Source organism: Engystomops pustulosus, chromosome 3, assembly GCF_040894005.1.
Source record: "Engystomops pustulosus chromosome 3, aEngPut4.maternal, whole genome shotgun sequence".
NCBI classification, from domain to species: Eukaryota; Metazoa; Chordata; class Amphibia; order Anura; family Leptodactylidae; genus Engystomops; species Engystomops pustulosus.
In genome coordinates this window covers 110991814-111014235 of record NC_092413.1, presented here as the reverse complement: position 1 = coordinate 111014235, position 22422 = coordinate 110991814, and the positions used below count along the sequence as shown (strand labels likewise).

Genomic DNA, 22422 nt, shown 5'->3' with positions numbered 1-22422 from the left:
TGCTGATTGCGTGCACACTATTACTCTGTACCTTTTATAGTCTTACTGCCAGAAGCAATTGCTGGCCCTGCAGCCTTCCTATGTGTTTCTCCAGATTACATTTCAGGGAATTTGATTGGTTTTATTGAATGAGCTTAACAGTTTGACAATCATATATACAATATTTACGATGGCCCACATACAGCGTATACTGTGTCACAGCAGAGACTGAAACATAGCATACAAAAAATTAAGATTGGCTCTAAGCATTTACGGCACACAGGAGTTTTCACATAGACTCCAGTTTTCCATGTTAATAATTTGCATACACCAAAGTCAGTAAAATCTAAAAATGGGTTCCACATGACCCCAGGGGAGTGATTTGCCCCAAGGAAGATGTTGTGCTCTAGATCTCACCGCAGAAAGTCCATCACGTCCAGCATTGCCTGACCTATTGTCACTACATTCTTGCAGTAAAGATATTAGACTTCTGCTTTAGTAGCCATCGCTGCTGCAAACTATTACACATCACAGGAGATACTCTGATCATTTTCTGCGGAGACCTTTAAAGAGGCTATTACAAGAGAGCTGCTTGCTCTTGGTTCCTAAAGTGGATGATGAGACATCCCATCCACATATTATTGGTACGTTCGATGAGGCTCACACTAAATTATGGAACATCCTGACAAAATACTACGGTAGGGTATTTTCATAAAGGATGATGATTTCCACACACATTTAGGCCCTAGAACACTTATCAGGTACCATAAGGGCAAAAGTTATTATGTAAGACTATGGGGGTAATTTATCTGTTTGTTTTGGCTAGTTTTTGCCTGTCTTTTTCCGTCTGCTTATTTGGTAATTTATCAATCTCACTTTTTCCTTTTTCCCACAAGACGATGGCACAAATGCGGTTTCTTGTAAATTTTACCACAACAGTTCTGTACACGGAAAAATAAGTTATTGATTTTTGAAAGTGGGGAGTGATAAAGTAAAATGGAAAAGGCCCAGTGGCAAGGGGTTAATATGCCCCCAAAACCACATCATAAAAAGTTTACAAATTCTCTGGGATAAGGGTTTGTGGTACCTGCCGCACACGTGGCATTTAGGTTACATTTGGAAACGCAATCCAAAGGCTCCACTTGTGATCACATATTTTGGTAACATTGTGTTTCCAACACGTTAACTAAACGGAAAGTAAATGCAATCTTACCTCAACGTGTGATGGCAGGTGGAGCCTTTGGTTTTTGTTTCAAAACGCAAACAAAATGCCACGTGTGAACGTGACCTCAGGGGCTCTACAAACACATCTTGGTACCTGAAAACTATCCTGTCCAACAAAAGCTCAATGGTGCTCCTTCCCTTCTGCGCTTCGCCATGTGTCACATAAGCGGTGTCCTCTTACTTGGAAAAAAGCTGCACAATATATTCCTTGATGCATTTTCTACTTTTATTCAGTTAATGTGGGTACATTTTGCAGCTAAATGAATGTGCTAATCATGAATTTAGTGAATTCCAAATCAAACCTTCATTTAGTTCATTTAGTATTTCTGTACAATCATGAAGGGTTAACAAGCTTCCTACCTGCTGTTTTGAATAATTTGAGGGGTGAAGTTAATAGAATGGGGTGATATGTGGGGGGTTTCTATTAACAGAACTTCCAAACCCCTATAGACATATAATAGTTACTAAAATAATTGATTCTAAAATTTTCTTTAAAAATTTGAGAGAATGCTGTGCGATTTCTGATCTTTCTAGTGTCCAAATAAAACAAAAGGACGCTTATAAATGACGCCAACATAAAGCTGAGATATGGTAGTCAGTAACTAATTTGGTTTGAAAGACTTCCAGTTTGAAAAACAGAACATTTTGAAGTTTTAAAATAGCACATTTTTTGATAATGTTTTCCAAATTTACATTTTTTTCATAAATAAATTCAAAATATATCAACCAAAATTCCCCACTAGCTTGAAGTACAAAATGCCACAGATAAACAAACTCAAAAACAATTGGTAAGTTAAAGCCTTCTAAAGTTATAACATGATAAAGTGGTGGTTTTGAAAAATAGGCCTTGGTCATCAAGGCGCAAATGAGCTTAATCACTAAGGGTGATGTCACACATGGTTTTTAGGACGTTTTTGGGCAGTTTTCAGTTAGTGCGTTTTCAGATAGTAAAAAACGCATGCGTTTTTGTCCGGTTTTCAGAATTTGCACAATTAAAAACGGACAAAAAAACATGCATTTTCAAAAAAATCAGATCTGACAATGCCCTAAGTAAAAATGGCCTAAAAACGCCATGTGTTACATCACCCTAAGGCAGTGGTGGCGAACCTATGGCACGGGTGGGCACCCGGGCCATTTCCCCAGGACACCAGACAGGACTCAAAGAATCTTCCTGCAGTTCCAAGCAACTTAAAAGATGCTGCTTTCAGTGATATTTTAAAGTGATACGTACTTGGGACTGTAGGAAGAGTGAGAATGTGTAGAGAGAGACGAATTATCTTTGGAGGACCTTCTGCTGGCCCCATTGGTTCTCTGTGTAGAGAGGGACACTGGAAAGAAGCTACAATGATGCAAATTTTCCCTCCTTTCTACTGTGTTGGTGTCGTCAGGAGGCCAGTATGATTGAAAGTTGTTGAAGAACAGGGAGCAATAAGTTACTGCTTTAATTTTTGGTTGGCACCACGGGATAAATGAGGGAGGTTTGGGGTTGCAGTTTGGGCACTCGGCCACTAAAAGGTTCACCATCACTGTCAAGTATGGTTTCATCTTGAGTTTTTTGTATCAAAAAATGTTGCAAACTTGAAATGATTAATGCCATTTGGGACATTTAGCAAATCTGAAATATAAGATAAATGTGTTTTACTGGAGAAAAACAAATTGTCTGGTGGACATTTAACAATGTCCCCAAAAAGGCAGAAAGGGTGAGAGGCATCATAAACAAAAAAAATGATATCACTATAGAACCTTATTGAATCACAATGGAACCTTATATAACAATTAAGTCATATGACATCACAAATGAAACATGGTAAACATTCAAACATGCAGCCTTTTTTAAATGGATTGAAAACGCATGCTTTAAAACCGTCCAAAAACGTGACTTGTGGCACCACCCTGAGGCTACGTTTATATGTTCGGTTTTTCAGGTGAAGTTTTTGATGTCCAAACCATGGAGTGGAGTGGAGTGAAAAAGAACAGCTTCTCACCGATATGTTCTCACCCATTATCATCCACATCTGCTTTTGGCATCAAAAACTGCATATGAAAAACTGAACACGTTGCAGTTATAACTGCATAGCAATCAGCTTTGAGGTGGTTTTAGGTGCAGTTTTGTTAATTTAACAGGTGAAAGATCTGAACTGAACGAGTGAATTTGATTCTGAAGGAGAAACCTGCTCCACAAATGTCTTTCATTTATTATATTAACAAAACTGCACCTAAAACCACCTTAAAGCTGATTGTGACGCAGTGACTGCAAGTGTGACCGCAGCCTTAACCCCTTAGCGCTCTGCACCTTTGCTGTACTGTGCGGGCTCCTGCAATTAGCGCTTCAGCGCAGTACGGCTACAGTGCAGGGCGTCAGCGGTAATCTACCGCTGACATCCCTGGGTAACACCCGCGGTCGGAGTGGGCTCTGACAGCGGGTGTTTAACCTTTTAAACAGCACGACTGCAGCATTTAACTTGCCTTTGGGGGCGGGGGCGGGGGCTGTCTTTCCTCCACGATTGCCCCCCGCGCCGTTTTTGATCATTGTTATGGCAGCACTGGGGTCAGATCAGGACCCCAGCACTGCCTGCAGGCATTGCCAGTGATGTCATCTTCAAGGCACAGTGACAGCCTGTGCATATGTATAGGCTGACACTGCTAATACCCTGCAATACAACAGTATTGCAGAGTAATATCAGGAACAAGTAATCAGATGATTGCTTGTTCATGTCCCATGGTGGAAATAGTAAAAAAAAAAAAAAAAAGTTTTTCAATAAAAAATAAAATAAAAATGTCCCATAACATCTAGAGAAATAGAATGCTAAAAGAAGTCTAAATCATAATACAAACCCCACATATATAGTATCACCGTATCCGTAGATTAAAATTAATTATTGAACCCGTATGATGAACGTGGTAAAAAGGTATTAAAAAAAAAAAAACCCTTTAAAAACCCTCCAAAAATTTTTACCTATTGAATCCCACAAAAATGCAATAAAAAGTGATCAACAAAACATATGTACTCCAGAATGATGCTGCTGCAAAGAACAACATGTCCCGCAAAAAAAACAGCTCGGAAGCCAAAAAAGTAAAAATGCTATGCCACTTGGAAGATATCAATGCAAAAATGATCCCCACATTAGGGTTTAATTTGGCAAATTTAGTAAAACACAAGAAAAAATATTCATGTACGGTTTCCCTGTAATCATATCGACCCATAGAATAAAGATAACAGGATTATTAGGCTAAACGGTGAACACAAAAAAAAAAGTAAAAAAAATCCAGTACGGAATTGATGCTTTTCTACTCCTGTCCTCAAAATAAGTTCCTTAATTTTCAACAATGGGTGATACCAACCCCAAGATGGTAACACTGGAAAAAGCAACTCATCTCGAAAAAAAAAAAAAAAATGCCATCACATGACCCCAATAACGAAAAAGTGAAAATGTTATAGCCTACAAAAGGGGCCAATGAGAAAACTAAAATCCTGGCAGCTGCAGGGCTCTCCTTCCTTTCTGCACCTCGCTGTGCCCCCATAACACAAGTAACGACCACATGTGGGGGATCTCTGAACTCAGGAGAAATTGCAGAACATATTGTGTGGTGGGTTTTCTCTTTTTATCTTTTGGAAATGTGTAAATTTTAGTGCTAAATGAACGTATAACCGACAACATTTGACAATTCTAAATTTCACCTCCATTTTGATTCAATTACTATGAAGATCAAGGGGTTAACAATCTTCCTAAAAGCTGTTTCTAATAGTTTGAGGGGTGCAGATTTGAAAATGGGTTGGTTATATAGGGGGTTTTAATGCTAAATATGTAAAATTTCATTCAAAACAGTATTTATCCCAAAAATACTAAATTCTGAAAATACAGGAAAAAATTTCCAAAATTATGAAAGTGTTAAGTAGACAAATGGGAAATGTTATTCAGCAACTTAATCACTAGGCAACACCCACCCACTGACCAATTTGATTTAGACTGCCCAGTGACCGTGATTGAGTCATGACTGATCTATATCATGACAGATGTAAGTCAGGACAGATCCTCTCCAGCACCGCCATTCTGCATTTGGTGGGATTGAAGAGATACATGTGATCTGTCCTGTAGGTACTGTTTCACAATCAGTGTTATTCCCAGCACTGTCCGTTTTTGTAAGCTTACCATGTGTTTGGCTAGTTTTAATCTGTTTCACAGCTGCTTACATTTCTAGAAATGAAGATAAACAGGTTCAAACTAGCCAAACGCATGGTAAACATAGAAAAGTGCAAGCATTTTCTGTTTCTGTGACAACACCCCAATCCTCCTGTGCTCATCGGTTCTAACAGACACACAGTCCAAACAGGAGCATTGTGTTCTGTGTGAGACATCAATCCTGGAAGACCAGCTGCACCAAAAGTCCTGTCCTGCCAGCACCATAACACCCCTGAGGCTAGGAGATAGGCATGTCTCTTTATGCTCAGGTTTCCTGTCCCAAGGTGGAGGATCCCTCTCAGTTATTAGCGTCTGAAAACCGCAAAACAAATTTTTCTGTGCACATTTAATACATGAAAACACCTTTATAAATTTTGTATCACCGTGATTGCACTGAACCAAAGAATAAAGACGTACAGTGCAGCTGGGGCTCACTGTTCATCCGAATATACTTCTAGTTGTATCAAGAAAATAAATAAGCACAAAATACAACTTTTTATTTTTCTTTATTTAGAAAATATCAATAATACTGAAAAAAAAAAGCTTCAAAAGATATTTACCAGTCTATACAAACACTTCCATACAGCTATGTTTTCATTTAACATTCACATCTTGATCAAGTCTGAAACTGTAAACCCCGGGTGTTATTCAGCAGCAAATGACTAGTGAATCAGTCCAACTGCATCCCTCTACCCGACTGCTGCCATAGAATAAGCATTGTGATCATCCAGAGTGTGCATCCCACTACCAAGAGATATTCCACTTTCCCTGTAGTCAGCGGACTGAACAGACCTTTTAAAGCATGAAGAGAACGGTGTAGAAACACGCACATTTTAAAGGAAGACAATTTCAAATGTAATATTTCACAGCTTATTGTACAGCAACACACAGCCAACGATTCAGCTGTTAATCTGCCAAGTATGAGATGTGAATATTTCCCCTCTTTATGGCAAATTCATGCACAAGTGTATGAGAATAGACATGTGCAGTATATTTTATAACAAGGCTCAGGTTGTAGCAGTATCCATGTGTGTTTTAGCTTGTCTTGTCAACAGGAGAGCAGCACCACTAGTCCCAGTGGGAAAACAAAGCACGCATTTCCCATTCCATCCTCTATACTTCCAAAGAGTCCATCACTGCAAAATCACACAACACTGCTGGATTGGAAAGACCAGACATGTATGTGGTGATGGGTTGCAGAGCAACATTCAACTGTCAGCCCAATAGATACCAACCAGCTGATATGATGGGAATTATGGCACAATGGACTTCTGAAAAAAGTAGCTACCAAAAAGGCAAGGGAACCCGGCAATCCAGATTCCCTGTGGAACATTCAGTATTGGATTCACTGAAGACTGAAAAGTCAGGTCATATACCAAGTTATTGCTCGCAGAGCATAAAGGAGTTCAGCTTGCATTCTCGCTTCCATAAGAAGCAAATTAACATGAACCTGTAGAACAAGAAAAAAGAAAAAAATGTGTAAGAGTACATAACGAGCTGAGAATGCTACATAATATACATTATATTTATATAAGATACAGCTGAAGTTAGAACTAGAGGAAAGCAGTAAATAGGTCTCAGTATCATTAGGTAACGCAGTTACTAGTCAGGGTTATTAGGAACTGAGCTATGGAGGTACATTTGACCATGGCTCACCTTCTCAGAATGCCTGAACTGCCTCCAGAAGCTGTCATACATTCTTTTGGTTGTCTTTTCTGGACTACACACCACATTTTTAATGTAAACTTTAAAGCTCCGGTCCAGTAACTGATTTATTTCTCCGTAGTCATAATCATCATATCTGTGAATAAGAAAAATATGGTAAGATGTGCAAAACAGACTACATTAAAGGGAACTTGTCACCAGGGACCTCATTTTGACTAAAGACAGGTTTCAGAAGCCCATCACACCGGCATTGCACATAAGTCTTTCGACTTTTTCTAAGCATTTGCATTACAATACTGTCACACTGTGTTAGGGTTCTGTCAGGGTGTAAGCCATATGTGTAGTCCCATGGGTTGGGCTTTGGTTTGGATGCATTACTCATTCCTCAGCTCTTGGCCCCACCTTTGTTCTCCTGTAAAGCTCCTCCCTCTCACAGATGTCATCTCACCAGGCTGGAAGCTCTGTGATGGAGCAGGAGGGAGGAGCTGTACATGAGCACAAAGGTGGGGGGGCAAGAGCTGAGCAGTCTTCAGCACAGACATGTCACATGTTTTTTTTAATGAATCGAAACCAAAGCCTAACCGCTGTGACTTCATAGGATTTTGTCAGGGTGCAAGGCAAGTTATAACACACAATTATATTGTGATGCAAATGCTTGGAAAAGGCAGAAAAACATTTGCACTGCAGGTGTCATGGGCTTCTGCAACCTGTCTTTAGTGAAAATGAGGTCCCTGGTGGCAGATTCCCTTAAAGAAAAGCACCAAAATCATACAAGTAAGTAGGGAGTTATGGTGTTCTTGTTGTGTACGAAATCCATCTGATATCCAGGCATCTCAAATATGGATTAATTTTTTTCATTCTTTGATTTTTCATTCACTACTACATGACTCAAAACTAATATTAAACAGAAAATCTCTTACCTTATTCCAAACATACAATGCACATAGTTCCATATGGCCCGCCGCAGTGTTGAGGTATCTACATCATTGTGCATTGCCATGGTGTTATAAGTAAGGTTATATGCAATATGAAACTTTTCATCTAGTAGCTGCCCAACGTCTGGATAAAGACGATTAACTAAGGAGTAGCCATGGTCTTCCCAGCTGAAATCCTGGTGGGGGTGGGGGGTGGGGGGGAAATAAAAAATAAAATCATGATTAAACGTTATTATGTTCTACCATTTATATTGAATTTTTAAGACAATAATTCGTTAAGCAGCACTGAGATATATATATTATATATATGTTCCAAGTCATCACACAACAGTCACCAGTTCACCCAACAGGCAAAATGACCAACTATGGGGTTTGTGTGGTTTCCTCACATGGTGCAAGTTAGTTACTATAAGCCAAAACCAGGAGTTGTAGAACAGCCAGAAAAGGTGCAGGTCTTTCCAGCAACTCTACAGAGGTAAGAGGTATAATGGAAAGATCTGCACCTGTTCTCGATGTTTGACCTCTCCGAGTTCACAATGTCAGATGCAAATAACTGAATAAGATCTAAGCGAGATGTGAGCGAGGCCTGATTGTACTAAACAAAAACGCTGAGCATTCCGCTATATTTTGTCCAGCGTTTTTGATGAAATCAGCAGTGCTGAAGCGCTTTGGAAAAATACAGATTTCAGTTTTCTTCACTTCCCATTGGAAGCAAGCAGTTCTGTGCCAGCTCATGAAGGGGACTTCCCTCTATGATGTTCATAAACACTTCATTATATAAAGAAATGATCTTGTCTGAAGGCCTACCTGTACTCGGAATGTGGGAACATGCATCCCACGACGGGAGAAGTCTTTATAGCCATAACTTGTGTCTTCAAAATGTTTTGAGACCTCTCTGCCAGGAGGAGGGTCTTCATCTTCTATGAAGAGTAGCAGACAGACAATCATCTAATGTGCCAATACTATAAAGCTTACATGCCTGTGTTGAAATGGTACATAAAATAAGTTTGTAAGCCATCTATAGAAAGCATTTGTACCTATAGCAAAAGTGAGCATGCTCTCAGTCTTCTCCCTTTCAAAACGAGTAGCCATTTCTTCCTGACTTGCTTCTTCTTCGTCTCTACATTCTTGAAGCAGTTTCATTTTTTCCATAAGAACTTCCACTTCAAAAGAAGAATCTGAACTCTATAGAATACAAATAGAAAAACAATTCATCTAAATTCAGGAAACATATCATGTGCTAAAACATAAAGGGGTTCATATATTCAGGGGTGCTCAGGTTTTCCTAGCCAAAGAACTTAAGGCCCCCAAAATTCAGGAAGAAACAGTCTATACAACATGGGCTATATATTAACATATGAAAACAAAATCACATCAACCTACATAACTAACCAAGGGCAAGAAACGCATACATCTTGACTAGTCAGGGAAAAAGGGGCAAGGCCACAAAAAAATTTTTTACTCTTAAATGCGTACACAGCCAACTTACTAGGCTTCCTGCTGTATGGCGGCTCTCATCCCCTCTATGGTTGCCATTGGTAATATCACAAATGCAGTAGTTACCGACAGAAGGTGGGCGGAAGGTGTGCCCCCCATCACTATGAATTTCTGGACTTATTCCACAACCAAAAGTGAAGGAGGCCAATGAGTGATAATGAGCAAGAAGAACGACTGCATGGATCAGCTCAGCCAAAGACCAACTATGCTCTCCGGTTTTTAGCAATTGCTGTAAAATACAAAATAAATATCAGTCTACACCAAGACAGCCACAAAACTGGAAAACAGGTTTTACACCATGAGTGCTGGTCTGATAAAGATGAAGTGAGCAGTGTTTACCTCAATGTGTTCTTTTGTGATCAGCCAAGGACGGTGTGCCAGCAACTTGTTCAGCTCTCCCAAGTTACGAAGCTTTAGAGGAGCATTCTCAAGACCATTTAACCACTTCTGGTCTCCTCCACTCTGGATGAAGTCATTGACATGTTGGTTAACAAGGTAAGAACACTGATGCCTAGCTGCAGCCTAAAAGAGAAACAGATTGAAAAATCAGTACATTGTAGGAATATCCATGTGGCCCTGCATTATTGATGTACGGTACAATAAAACTTCCCAAAAACCAAATCCCTCTTTTTCCTGAGCAGTCTTCTGGTTATGTATGGCATCTAGCAATTGAAAATTAATATTCTATGAGAGGACTGCAAGATTTCCTTATTCATCTGAGATTACAGGTGTTCCTTCTGTGTTTATGATAAGCCTGTGACCACAAACTTTACTTACCATAATCCCTATGTAGTGCTGATACGAGGCAGGTAATGGGCCATCCATCTGCAGTAAGTAATGCTGGGTCTTTAGAAAGCTTTCTAAGTACTGTGGGTGAAAAACCATCACCAGGGTGATATTATCCAGGCGCCCCATATCAGAAAAAGCATCAGCAAACATGGAGTGCATATTGGAGTCTTCTGTTCCAACTTGCAGAATCTATAGAAAGTGCACAGACAGTTGGAAGGTTAAGCTGAGTAACTGCCATGGACTATACACCATCTATGGGAATGGATAAATTCATCAGCGAAAACTTCCAAGGTATGGAGTACCTCGGTGTCATAGTTACTATGCATATGTAAAAATACACACACAGAACAGGTTTCTACTTGATTAAGTGGGAACAAGTCTTAAAAGAAGTAGAAATCACCAACCTCTTCTTCAGGGAGAAATCTGCTGGGCCCTTGACCAACTGGACGGGGTATTCGGATGCCCAATTCCTAAAAGATAGATCAAACCAAACATTAATGTCTCTGCATGGTATTAAAGGGGTATTCCCATTTCAGCAAATTAATGTTTTTATGATAAAAAGTTATACAATTTTCCCATATCCTTTCCTCGGTTTTCTGGATTTCGGCTTGCCATTCTATAGAAAGCTTCTGTTTACTGCGGACAGAAATCTGTCTGCACGGCTCGCTATATCACAGAAGAATCAAAGCGCCATTTACTAACAGTAAATAAAGCAGTTTTCTACAGAATGACAACATAGATCTAGAAAACAGCGAGTAATGGATACAGGAAGGTTATTGGAAATTTGTATAACTTTTTATAATACAAACAATAACATTAATTTTCTGAAATGGGACAACCCCTTTAAGGGTTCACTTCATACAGGTTAATTCACTGCTGCAAGACAGCGAACTCATTGACAGGTGAGGGAACCCTGTGCAATGCCAACCAGAAAAAGGAGTATACTTTTCTCATGTATCATGGAAGGGATCTCTGTGGTACACATTGGGATGCAGTGACAACCTTAGATGCCATTTAGTGCCCATAAGAAGAAAGAAATGTGGATCATTCCCAGTATATTGTTTACTAAGTGATGGCATGGTATTCCACTGGAAAGCACCAAATACAAGGTGGGCCTTTCTATAGCCCCACCATCATCATCCCATAGATCTGTACATAACAATGACGTCTTCACCATCTGCCACATACATACGATTCATGCAGAAATCATAGCTGCCAAGACGCAAGTGTATTAGTTTGTTATCCTAGTTACTCCCCTTTGTTTCCCTACAGATGTCCTGGGCTTACTGCAGAGACCATACAGTAGGGATCTGCTGTATGTGAGGGCTCTTATGCGCCATAGGACACTATACTTGCACCGGACCTGCCCCTACATGTCTCACCAGACAATCGCTTACAATACGGTCTCCTCATACAGTAAAACGCTTTGTCCTTAGTTGATGCAACACTGCGAAATCGCAGACACAGGCAGCTGCCCGATCTCTTCAATGAATGACAAGGGCTTTACTAGAGAGCGAGGACGACACAAAGATCCCAGAGACGATCGGCACATTCCTAGAAAGCGGCAGTGCCCCAGACCAGACTGCACACGACGCGTCTTCGCTCCGTTGTTTTTGGGGCTCACCTTGACTTTGTTGTTGCACACTCCGCTGCAGCGGCTGCAGATGATTTCCGGAGCTTGCACAGTAGTGGCCCGTGGTGACAGCCTCATGTTATAGTAGTCAGTGACACATACACAGCTCTGGGCACTGGGATAGGATGGACCTATTGTTAGGACTCGTCCAGCGCAGCTGAACCTCCTCACAGCCTCTCTGCAGCACGGACGGCGAGCACTGCCCTGCTCCAAGCTTCATAAACAAGTCCTGGTGGGCCGCGGCCAACGCTGCCATACACACCCCCACAGGAGGCTTGACCAATCCCAATACACTTCGCGTTACCAGCTCCGCCAATGAGGGGAGCTGTCAGCAGCTGATTAAACGAGGCGGGGCCCGGGGGCAGCCTGACGTAATGTGGGCGGGAATCCAGTCTGTGAAAAACAAGATGCTCTGAAAAACACCAGGCTCTGCAAACAGCTCTCTCTCTCTCTCTTTTTTGTCTTAACTCCTTGCAGGCTGGAGCAGTGCGCAAATACACATATATACACACACTGGTCAACTCTCCTTCCAGGGGCTCAAGGCTGCTTCAGAAATGAAAAAAAGCAACTCCTATGTAATTGAAGCCCACATCTCTGCACATAAAAAGTACACAGGGGGGAAAGCCTTTGCTTTTTGTGTTATTCTTAATCCAGTGGCCACACAGTCAATGCATATTACAGCCCCGATGCAGACCTCATACACTTGTTAGGGTAAATTTTTCTGTCACACTTGATTTCAATGTAGGCCAGGTGACAAAAGGGGAATATAACTTACTCACTGCTACTGAAACACCACCATTTTGTCATAAGAAGTAGCCTAGGCAAATTATTTACAGTAAAAAAAGACTCCTACTGTGTAGATCTAGTACTGCACACATCAAGGGTACATTCACATAGCCGTATTCCCCCTGGCTGCGTACTGCTGTGCGCTGAACCGCATAGTCACCAACAGATGAGTCTCCTTGACGCAGGTTCAGCATTGTAGTCTCAGCTGAAGACGCCCGTGAAGGTTCCTCAAAGACAGACCGGAACTCAGCGAAGGAGGTGATGTTAGCCGTTACCGGGTCTTTTCTGTCCCAGAGAGGAGTAGCCCATGCCAGGGCCTTCCCGGAGAGGAGGCTGATGATGAATGCCACCTTAGACCGTTCCGTGACGAAATTAGCAGGCATAAGCTCAATGTGCAAGGAGCACTGGGTGATAAAGCCCCTGCACAACTTGGGGTCCCCATCATACTTTGAGGGCGCGTTCACACGTTGCGTTTTGACCTGCGTTTTCATTGCGTTTGAAACGCATATACAACAGCTGAGGAGGGGCGATTTGCCTAATTACATCACTGTTAACATTTCCATTTACAAAACGCATCGTAAATGCGTTAACGCATGCGTTAACATTGCGTTTACAAACGTAAACGGTAATGTAATTAGGCAAATCACCTCTCATCATCTGTTGTATATGCATTTCAAACGCAATGAAAACGCGACAAAAACACAATGTGTGAACGCGCCCTGAAGGTATGGAGAGTCTCAGCCTAAGTTCAGTGGCAAGCAGGCAAACTGGAGTAGCAGAAGAAGCAGCAGGAATCTGACGCTGTTGCTGGGTGGCAATCAACTGCTGCAGCATGGCTGTGACGTGTCCGAGCTGTTCACCTTGCGTGGCAATCTGGACCACAACGGTGGTAAGATCAGCCAGTTAAGGTAGCGGAACCTTGGCACGGTCCATCTTACTGTCAGGCTCCAGAGGTAGTGGACTCGGTTTCACCAGAGCCTGCTGCAAAGCGGGTTGGACTTGCTGCGGCTTGGTACCACCATGTCATTCCAAAAGTTCGACTTTGTCCGCAGTGGCAGCCAAGGCGAGGTACACAGACGTTAGGCAGAATCATAGTTGGGAGGTCAAGGAACAGGATCAAAGTCAAACACGGAACCGGGTCAAGGGTACAAGTTTTTTCACTGGCATAGAGCACGAAGATCTGGTAGGGAAGCCAGGAAGGGGCTGAGAATTTAGGTTGAGGGCGCGTGCTGGGCTGTAGAGACGTGAGAGCCTTGGCTGAGGACAGGGGAAGGGAAGCCCCATGCAAATATCTGCTATGGGGCCCTGCCTCTCCTAGTTACGCCCCTGGATCTGTTCCTTTGGTGGTGGTCAAGTCTGGTATTGTGAATCACTGCTGCTTATTGCAGCCTTCTGATCGTGGGTTGTCCATTGTCTGGGTCGTCCATCAATTGCTAGATAAGATGTTATAAGCACATCTTGCACACATTGAGTAGATGGCCTGGAGAATATGTCCACGAAAGCCTTGGTGATATTGTGTTGATATTGACATCATTAGCTAAAAATAGTTGATCAACAAGCTCAATAATATAATACTTCCACTGTCTGCAGAATAACTGGTTTTCAGGCTGCATCATGCAAAAATCAAGCCTGAGTCACTTTCCACTGTGCAAACATCTTGTCAACTGTAGGTTACATATTTCTTTCAGTCTGAACATGACCTACACAATAGTAGAAGTAAATAATGAAGACATCAGGAGCGCTCTCCATTGGTCAAACCTTACCACCTCATAACAGCTGACTTCCTATTCATCACACCTCTATACAGATGTATTTTCCAGCTCACATGGAGTGTGGTTTCTCAGTGTGACTTGGTTGTCATAAAAGTTGTTCTGGTCTCAATTATTTATACAAAACAGATTTTTTTTCTACAGAAATGTCTATACATTTTCATCCTAATATGAATACATCATTAACATACATGCTACATGCACTGAGGGTGGCTGCATATGACCATGGCCGCTCTGAGGATGGGCCATTTTCTGTTTTTGCTTTTTACTTGCCATATTCTAAAGCAGGGGTCAGGAACCTTGGTGGCTGAGAGAGCCGTGAACGCCACATATTTTAAAATGTTATTCCGTAAGAGCCATATTATATGCACATGCCCCTCAGTAAATAGGTAGTCCAAGCAATCTACGATCTACATCACACCCGTGCCCTTCTCCATGGTGGTGCCCCTTTCAGAGTTCACTCAACTCACCACTTCTCGGCTCCCATCCCGGCTGGCTAGCGCGCGCGAGCCGGCACTCTCATATTTAAAGGGCCAGTGCGCCGCTGATTGGCGCTGCCCACTTCCCGGGTTCCTATAAAGACCGGCGGCTTCCAGCATTCCCCGCAGAATCTTAGTGCTTCATGCCTATGAGGAAGCTTTCCACAGTGTTTCCTTCCCAAGTGTTGACCTCCCATTGTGACTCCGGACCTGTTCCTGATTCTGCTCCTTCGCTGCCAGCCCTGATCTCTTGCTCAGTCCCCAACCTCGCATCATTGCCGCCTGCCTTGACGGTCTGCCTGACCACGAGACTGCCTAGGGATCCCGTACCTTGAGCTTGGCTTCCACCGCGGACAAGTCACGCCTGTGGAACGACCTGGTGGTACGACGTTGCAGCAAGACCATCCTGCTTTACGTCACGCTCTGATGAAGACCGGGTGCCACTTAAATTCCGGGTCCAGCTGTCTGCTTACATCATTGTCCACGGTGGTCCAAGGGGTTCACTACTCCATATCCTGACACCCACAACATGCCTCCCAGTAGATAGGTAGTCCCAGCACATACCCCCAATAGATAGGTAGCTACAGCAGATACTCCCAGGAAATAGGTAGCCACAGCACATGCCCCCCCCCCCCAAGTATATAGGTAGCCACAGCACATGCCCCCCAGGAGATAGGTAGCCACAGCACATGCCCCCCAGGAGATAGGTAGTCACAGCACATGCCTCCCAATACATAGGTAGACCCAGCACATTCCCCCAGTAGATGGGTAGCCACAGCACATACTCCAAGTAGATAGGTAGCCACAGCACATGTCCTCCAGTACCACAGCACATGCCCCCCCAGTATAATGGTAGCCACAGCACATGCTTCCCAGGAGATAGGTAGTCACAGCAAATGCCTACCAATACATAGTTAGCCCCAGCACATACCCCCATTAGATGGGTAGCCACAGCACATACTCCCAGTAGCTAGACAGCCACAGCACATGCCCCCAAGTAGATTGGTAGCCACAACACATGCACCCCAGTAGATAGGTGCTCACAGCAAAAAAAAAAAAAAAAAGAATATTCACTTACCAGTGCTCCCTGCAGCCAGCTCCTCATCACTCCCACGCTCTTCTCTTTGACCCAGGCTCAGGCGGTAACATCACTGCCTGTGTCCAGTGATCAGTCTAAGAGACACAGCAGTCATCACTATTTATGAAAGATCTGTCTGAGAGCCGGATGCAGCCAACAAAAGAGCCATATCTGGCTCCCGAGCCGTAGGTTCCCTACCCCTGTTCTAAAGGCTAGGTCTTGATAACAGTGGGACACATGTTACTTTCTAGTGTCATTGCTTAATGTATTCGGAGAAGGGAAAAACCTTCTTTACACTTGCAGCCCCCTATTATTCTTTGGGTACATAGAATCATAGGCCGCGGTCACACGTACCGCTAGCGCACAGCGGGAGGTCCTCGGCCTGAACGCACATGAGTTTCCAGGGAAACGCATGCGATTGATAAGCTGATCGCATGCGTTTAAGGGCGCGTTCACACGTTGCGTTTTGACCTGCGTTTTCATTGCGTTTGAAACGCATATACAACAGCTGAGGAGGGGTGATTTGCCTAATTACATCACTGTAAACGTTTCCGTTTACAAAACGCATCGTAAACGCGATGTTAACGCATGCGTTTTGTTAACGGAAATGTAATTAGGCAAATTACCTCACATCAGCTGTTGTATATGCGTTTCAAACGCAACCAAAACGCAACGTGTGAACGCGCCCTCACTGGAAACGCATGTGCATTCGGGCCGAGGACCTCCCCCTGTCCGCTAGCGTCGCGTTATGAATGGACGCCTAGCGGTACGTGTAAGGCCCCTTCCACACTAGCGAGTGTGATGCGATGAACTCGCATCACACTCGCAACGCAAGCTGCCGGGAACGCACGGCCCGAACGCTGCACCACGGGAGTGAACTGACATGCTGAGTTCACTCCCGCGGTGCAGCGTTCGTGCCGTGCGTTCCCGGCAGCTTGCGTTGCGAGTGTGATGCGAGTTCATCGCATCACACTCGCTAGTGTGGAAGGGGCCTAACCGTGGCCATAGAGGTAGTAAATTTGTTCTTTTTTAAAATGACATTTCTCTTTATCGTTATATTGTGACACCATTAATCTTTCTATATTTCATATTTCAGTTCTGTGTAAGGTATCATGATTTGAGGGATACGCTTTTCACTGATACCATTTTGGGAACTTTTTTGATAAAGTTTTATAAAAATTGTTATGGATGGTAATATGGCAAAAAAGCCATTTAGTGCTGTATGGGATAATTATTTGTATGATTAAATATAGGTATCAGGTATTTTCAGACATGTTTTTTCTTATTAATTTCATATTCATATGAGGGGGTTTGTGTCTATGTACACTTCCTAGTGATTGTATTTAATATTCCATGCCATGTACTGGAAATCTGCAAAAACATTCCAAATCTGGTGAAACTGACGAAAAAATATTTGCGCCATTTTGTTTTAGACCTTGTGTGATAAATGTGACCAGGAGGATAGGGCCATATCCTACTCAAATCCCCCACTTTCCCCCAGCCTTTGTTTCATTATCCTAATGGTCCATCTCAGCCCAAGGGCAACTACATTTTTGGATTTCTTATCGTCAGAAAATCTAACATTCTTGGGTCCAGAGATATAAATATCTCTGGATAGGACCATAGCAAATGGGCCAGGTTTGGTATCAATGTGATTCAGGGATTCGCCTGGATTGCATCACCCTAAGGCTATGTTCACACTGCCGTTGCCCGCCTGTACCGCACCGTAGCGGGCAACGGCAGTGCACGGGGAGAGGAGGAGGAGGTGAGCGCAGCTCACCCCCGCCCCTCTCCATAGGAAGTAATGGCGCATGGCGTCGTACTACGGGTAAAGATAGGACAGGTCCTATCTTTTTCCCAGGTACGGAGCGGTACGGTGCCGCACGTGTGCTGCACCGTACCGCTCCCGTAGGGTGCCGTGCGCCCATTGCCGTCTATGGAGGACGTATATCGGCTGTATATACGTCCTCCATGCGTTAGTGTGAATGTAGCCTAAGACTTCCCCTTGAGAAGCTATGATTTCTCCAGGGTTCTGGATGTAATACCAGGTAGGATGGACCCATGACCCCTCCTTGGGGTAGACAGAGGTGTGTCTGCACCTGATATAATCAGAAAAACCCTGATGCTGCTTGTCTTAAATCCTATATATATTTAGTATGTTTTAGTAGATTAAAATCTTTTGTACAAAATTTTGTTTTGCATTTTCCCCTATTCTAAGGCCAATAACTTTTCATACTTTGGTGCACAGAGCTGTGTAAGGCATAATTTTTTGCAGAATGAGATGACATCTTCATTGCTTCTGTATTGGTAAATGGCAAAAAAAAGTGGCGTTTTGGACATTTGGGCTCTATTTTCCGCTTTGGTTGTTCATTTCCGGGAATAACAATACCTAACATGTTTATGATTTCATTTATTAATTTATTTTTATATCAGTTCTAAGGGAAGGAGGTGATTTTACTAAAGAATGGAGGATGTGCACTCTTATATACATATTTTGCTGCATATTGTACAGCATGACATGTATATATGCTGTAGACTCGCGCTTGTCATAGTAATGCTCGCAATGATGTCACCCAGGGGCCATCTGGACCAAGATGGCATTCAAATGCTCCTGTTTAAATGTTAGTGATGAGTGTTTGCTGTATTATGCAACAAACACCCAGGGTGCATGAAGATGGATCAGCCCATGAGCTGGTTAAAGGAAATTCACCATCAAAGTCAAGCATAAGTTAAACCAGGGAAACTTGCTCATAGTTTACTCATAGATCCAGGCACCGTGACTTTGTAACTATTTGTTATCCATGGCCTCCTTCCTTTAAAATTATGCTAATGAGCCTCAAGGGCTACTGGGGCAGTTCATGCTGAAGATTCACAGGCGAAATCCGGGCGGACTGGGGATCCTCGGTCGGCTTCGGCCTTCCCTGCTGGCTGCCATCCGGTCCGCGTCGGGGCCACCGCACCACGATCCGGAGGTTCGTGTGCGGCGGCTGAAGAAAAACTACACATCTCTGTGTCCTCGAGGTCGAATGACGACTTCCGGACGCGACCGGAAGTGGCGTCAAAAAAGGCGCAAAGCATGTCTGGGAGTCGGGAAGGCCAGCGGTAGCCTCTTCAATGGGGGATGGGCTCCCCATTAAGGTATTTAAAGCGGGCTAGTCACGTTGATCTTAGGTCTAAGATCTCTGTGGATTACTGCTGGTTCTCGTGTCTCCTGCGCTTTGGTAGTCTCGTTATGGCTGATGAAGCAGACCTGACTTTCCTGCATCCTCCAGTCTCAGTAAGTGGGGTAAATTGTGCAGGAATGGATTTTATGTTATGTAAAAGATATCGGGTCACTTATTATCCTCCTATTGCCTTTTAGGAAAAAGACCATGGGTCTAGGGGAAAGGGCAAGGAGGATAAAGGGGATAAGGCTAGTAGGCCTGAAAAACCCGAAAAATCGGAGAAAAGCAGAGTAAAGAAATGCAATATATGTTTTCGTTCTATGCCCGAATCTTACAGGAAACCAATATGCAAAACCTGTATAGATAATTTTATGAGAGAAGAAAAAACTTCTTTCCTGGATGAACTTAAGGGATTTATTGAAGAAAAAGTAATATCTTCGGTAGCTGCGGCTACATCCAGACCTCCCCCATGTAAAAAAGCGAGAATTGAACCTGACTCATCGCTATCTGAGGAAGGCGAAGATTCTGAGGTTCCGTCATGTTCCATGTTTGAAGGTGATGATCTGACAGACTCGCAGGAGTCAGTTAAAACTGTGGATTCAAGACACCTGTTCCAAATAGAAGAGTTGGACAATCTCCTGAAGGCCATCAGACAGACCCTAGAGATAGAAGATGTTCTTCCTCCAAGATCTAAGGAAGAGGAATTGTTTGGTAGCCTAAAAACAAAACGTCAGAGGGTATTTCCTTTAAACTATACCCTAAAGGAACTTGTATCTGAGGAATGGCGTGTACCGGAGAAGAGGATAGTCTTGTCCAAAAACTTCAGGAAATGGTTAGCATTTGAACCGGAGGAATCAAAGCTATGAGATTCCTGTCCCAAGGTAGATGGTGAAGTCACAAAGATTGTGAAAAAAACTGACCTCCCATTCGAGGATTCAGCGCAGCTAAAAGATCCTATAGATCGAAAATCGGATTCCCTATTAAGAAAGGCTTGGGAGACGTCGATGTTAAACTTAAAATCTAACCTGGCGGCTACGTCCGTAGCAAGGAACCTACTCTACTGGCTCAATGAGCTAGAATCTGACATTAAGGAAGGAACACGGAGAGCAACTATCCTGGAAAATTTTCCGTTACTAAATCCTAGCGGATTCCGTGGCAGAAGGGATTCGGTTTTCTTCCAAAGAAGGACCTCTTAATAATTCAACTAGAAGAGCACTGTGGTTAAAACAGTGGAGTGGAGACATGCGATCAAAGACGAAATTGTGCAGCCTACCATTCTCTGGAGAGTTTGTGTTTGCTCCAGAACTGGATACGATTCTTGAGAGAGCCTCAGACAAGAAGAAGGGGTTTCCGGAAAAGCCAGCGCAAAGGAAACTGCCCTTTCGGGACTTAAAAAAACAAAAAGACAGAAACAAAGGAAAGAGGGGGCGCTGGGGCTACCTAAAAGGAGGTAAAGGAAGGGGGTTTCTCTTCTCCACTCCCACAGATACGAATAGAAATAGAAAACAATGACGCCAGAGTAGGAGGAAGGTTCTTAAAGTTCAAAGAGAAGTGGATAAAAGTTACTTCAAATTCCTGGGTTCTGGATATACTACTCAATGGATACAAAATAGAATTTATCAGTCTTCCTCCTACGAGATATATATCACCATCTTCTTCTATGTCCTTTACATCCCAAGGTTTGATCTGGCAAGAAGTGTTGTCTTTGTTATCAGCAGGGGTAGTGACTCCTGTTCCAAAAGATCAGGAACAATCTAGATTTTATTCTTCTCTTTTCTTGGTGAAGAAACGGTGCAAACAGATTGATTCTGAACCTGAAGCGACTCAACGACTTCATCATCTACAGGAATTTCCGGATGGAGTCGATAAGATCTGCCACACACCTCATTCACAAAGATGCGTTAATGTGCACTATAGATCTAAAAGATGCATATTATCCACCCACTTTCACAGAAATTTTTAAGGTTTGCGTTCTTATCTCCAGTTCCAGTTTTGTGCATTCCCCTTTGGCATATCCTCAGCCCCAAGAACCTTCACCAAGGTGATGGTAAAGGTAGTGGCCTTTCTCCGGCAACGAGATGTACTTCTCGTTCCCTACTTGGACAATTTACTTATTATTGGAAAGACCTAGAGAATTTAATTTCATCAAGAAATTGCACGATAGAAACCTTAGAGAATCTGGGTTGGATATTAAATTATCAAAAATCAGAACTCTTGCCAGCCACAATAAAAAAGTTTCTGGGTGTAGATCTGAACTCGAGTTACCAAATGTCATTCCTTCCACAGGAAAAGGCCGTACACATCAGGAAACAAATAACGAGGTTCAGGAGAAGATCTACGATCTCAATCCGAGAAGCCATGAAGGTTCTGGGATCCTTGACGGCATGTATCTCCTCAGTGGCCTGGTGTCAGGCACACACCCGGATCCTTCAGGGGTGGATACTGAAGTCTTGGAACAAAAGACAGGAAGATCTAGACAAAAAGGTCTTGATCCCTCCTGCGGTAAAAGAAGATCTCCTATGGTGGTTGGAAGAAAAAAACATGAAAAGAGGGATATTCTGAACAAACAACCCATACGTGTCTATTCAAACAGACGCAAGTCAGAAGGGATGGGGTGCAGTAATGCCTCATCATTTCTCCCAGGGTACCTGGACAGACAAGGTGGCCAGAAGGTCTTCCAATTATCGGGAACTGCGTGCAGTATGGGAGGCTCTCAGCTCAAATGTATCTCTCTTAGCCCACCATCATCTTCTGGTCTTATCAGACAACATGACAACCGTATGTTATATAAAAAGACAAGGGGGAACCAGATCCCCGCTTCTGAGCACTCTAACTCAGCGAATATTTTCTTGGGCAGAGGATCACGTCTTCTCGATATCAGCCACTCACCTAAAAGGGGCAGAGAATATAAAAGCCGATTTTCTCAGCAGGGAGAAAATTCTCCCAAACGAGTGGTGTCTGAAAAAAGGAGTCTTCCACAGCCTGGTATCCCGCTGGGGAAATGATCAGATAGACCTATTCGCTATGAGAAGGAACACCAAGTGCCATCACTACTTTTCGCTAGAAAAAGGGGAGAGCAAGGAAAATCTAGATGCGTTCTCTCATCCCTGGAACGTTCCCCTAGCCTATGCCTTCCGCCCTATTCCCCTGATCGCCAGAGTTCTTGCAAAGAACTATATTCATCTGCCCGAACTGGGCGGAGAAAAGCTGGTACCCGCTATTAAAAAGGATGTCCCAGCAGGA

General features: G+C 43.1%; 1 protein-coding gene and 1 long non-coding RNA gene across 5 annotated transcripts in view; both read right to left on the bottom strand.

The window, feature by feature from the left end:
* Window positions 1–5873: 5873 nt before the first annotated feature.
* Window positions 5874–22422, bottom strand: part of SESN1 (sestrin 1) — a 133597-nt gene continuing 117048 nt past the window's right edge. The window contains exons 1-10 of one of the 3 annotated variants that reach the window (XM_072141827.1): window positions 11895–12128; window positions 10675–10740; window positions 10259–10459; window positions 9821–10003; window positions 9474–9710; window positions 9022–9169; window positions 8792–8904; window positions 7970–8160; window positions 7041–7185; window positions 5874–6834 (exon numbers count right to left, since the gene is read on the bottom strand). In XM_072141827.1, the coding sequence (XP_071997928.1) occupies window positions 6748–6834; window positions 7041–7185; window positions 7970–8160; window positions 8792–8904; window positions 9022–9169; window positions 9474–9710; window positions 9821–10003; window positions 10259–10459; window positions 10675–10740; window positions 11895–11981 (1458 nt within the window). In that variant the 5' untranslated portion in view covers window positions 11982–12128 and the 3' untranslated portion in view covers window positions 5874–6747. Of the gene's footprint in view, window positions 6835–7040; window positions 7186–7969; window positions 8161–8791; window positions 8905–9021; window positions 9170–9473; window positions 9711–9820; window positions 10004–10258; window positions 10460–10674; window positions 10741–11894; window positions 12129–22422 lie in introns of those variants that run through there. The other 2 variants (XM_072141826.1, XM_072141824.1) reach the window with 2 other exon arrangements.
* LOC140121787 (uncharacterized) overlaps window positions 15639–22422 on the bottom strand; it is a 44180-nt gene continuing 37396 nt past the window's right edge. For both annotated transcript variants that reach the window (XR_011854182.1, XR_011854183.1), the window contains exon 3: window positions 15639–16110. This is a non-coding gene — a long non-coding RNA (uncharacterized lncRNA). The remainder of the gene's footprint in view (window positions 16111–22422) is intronic.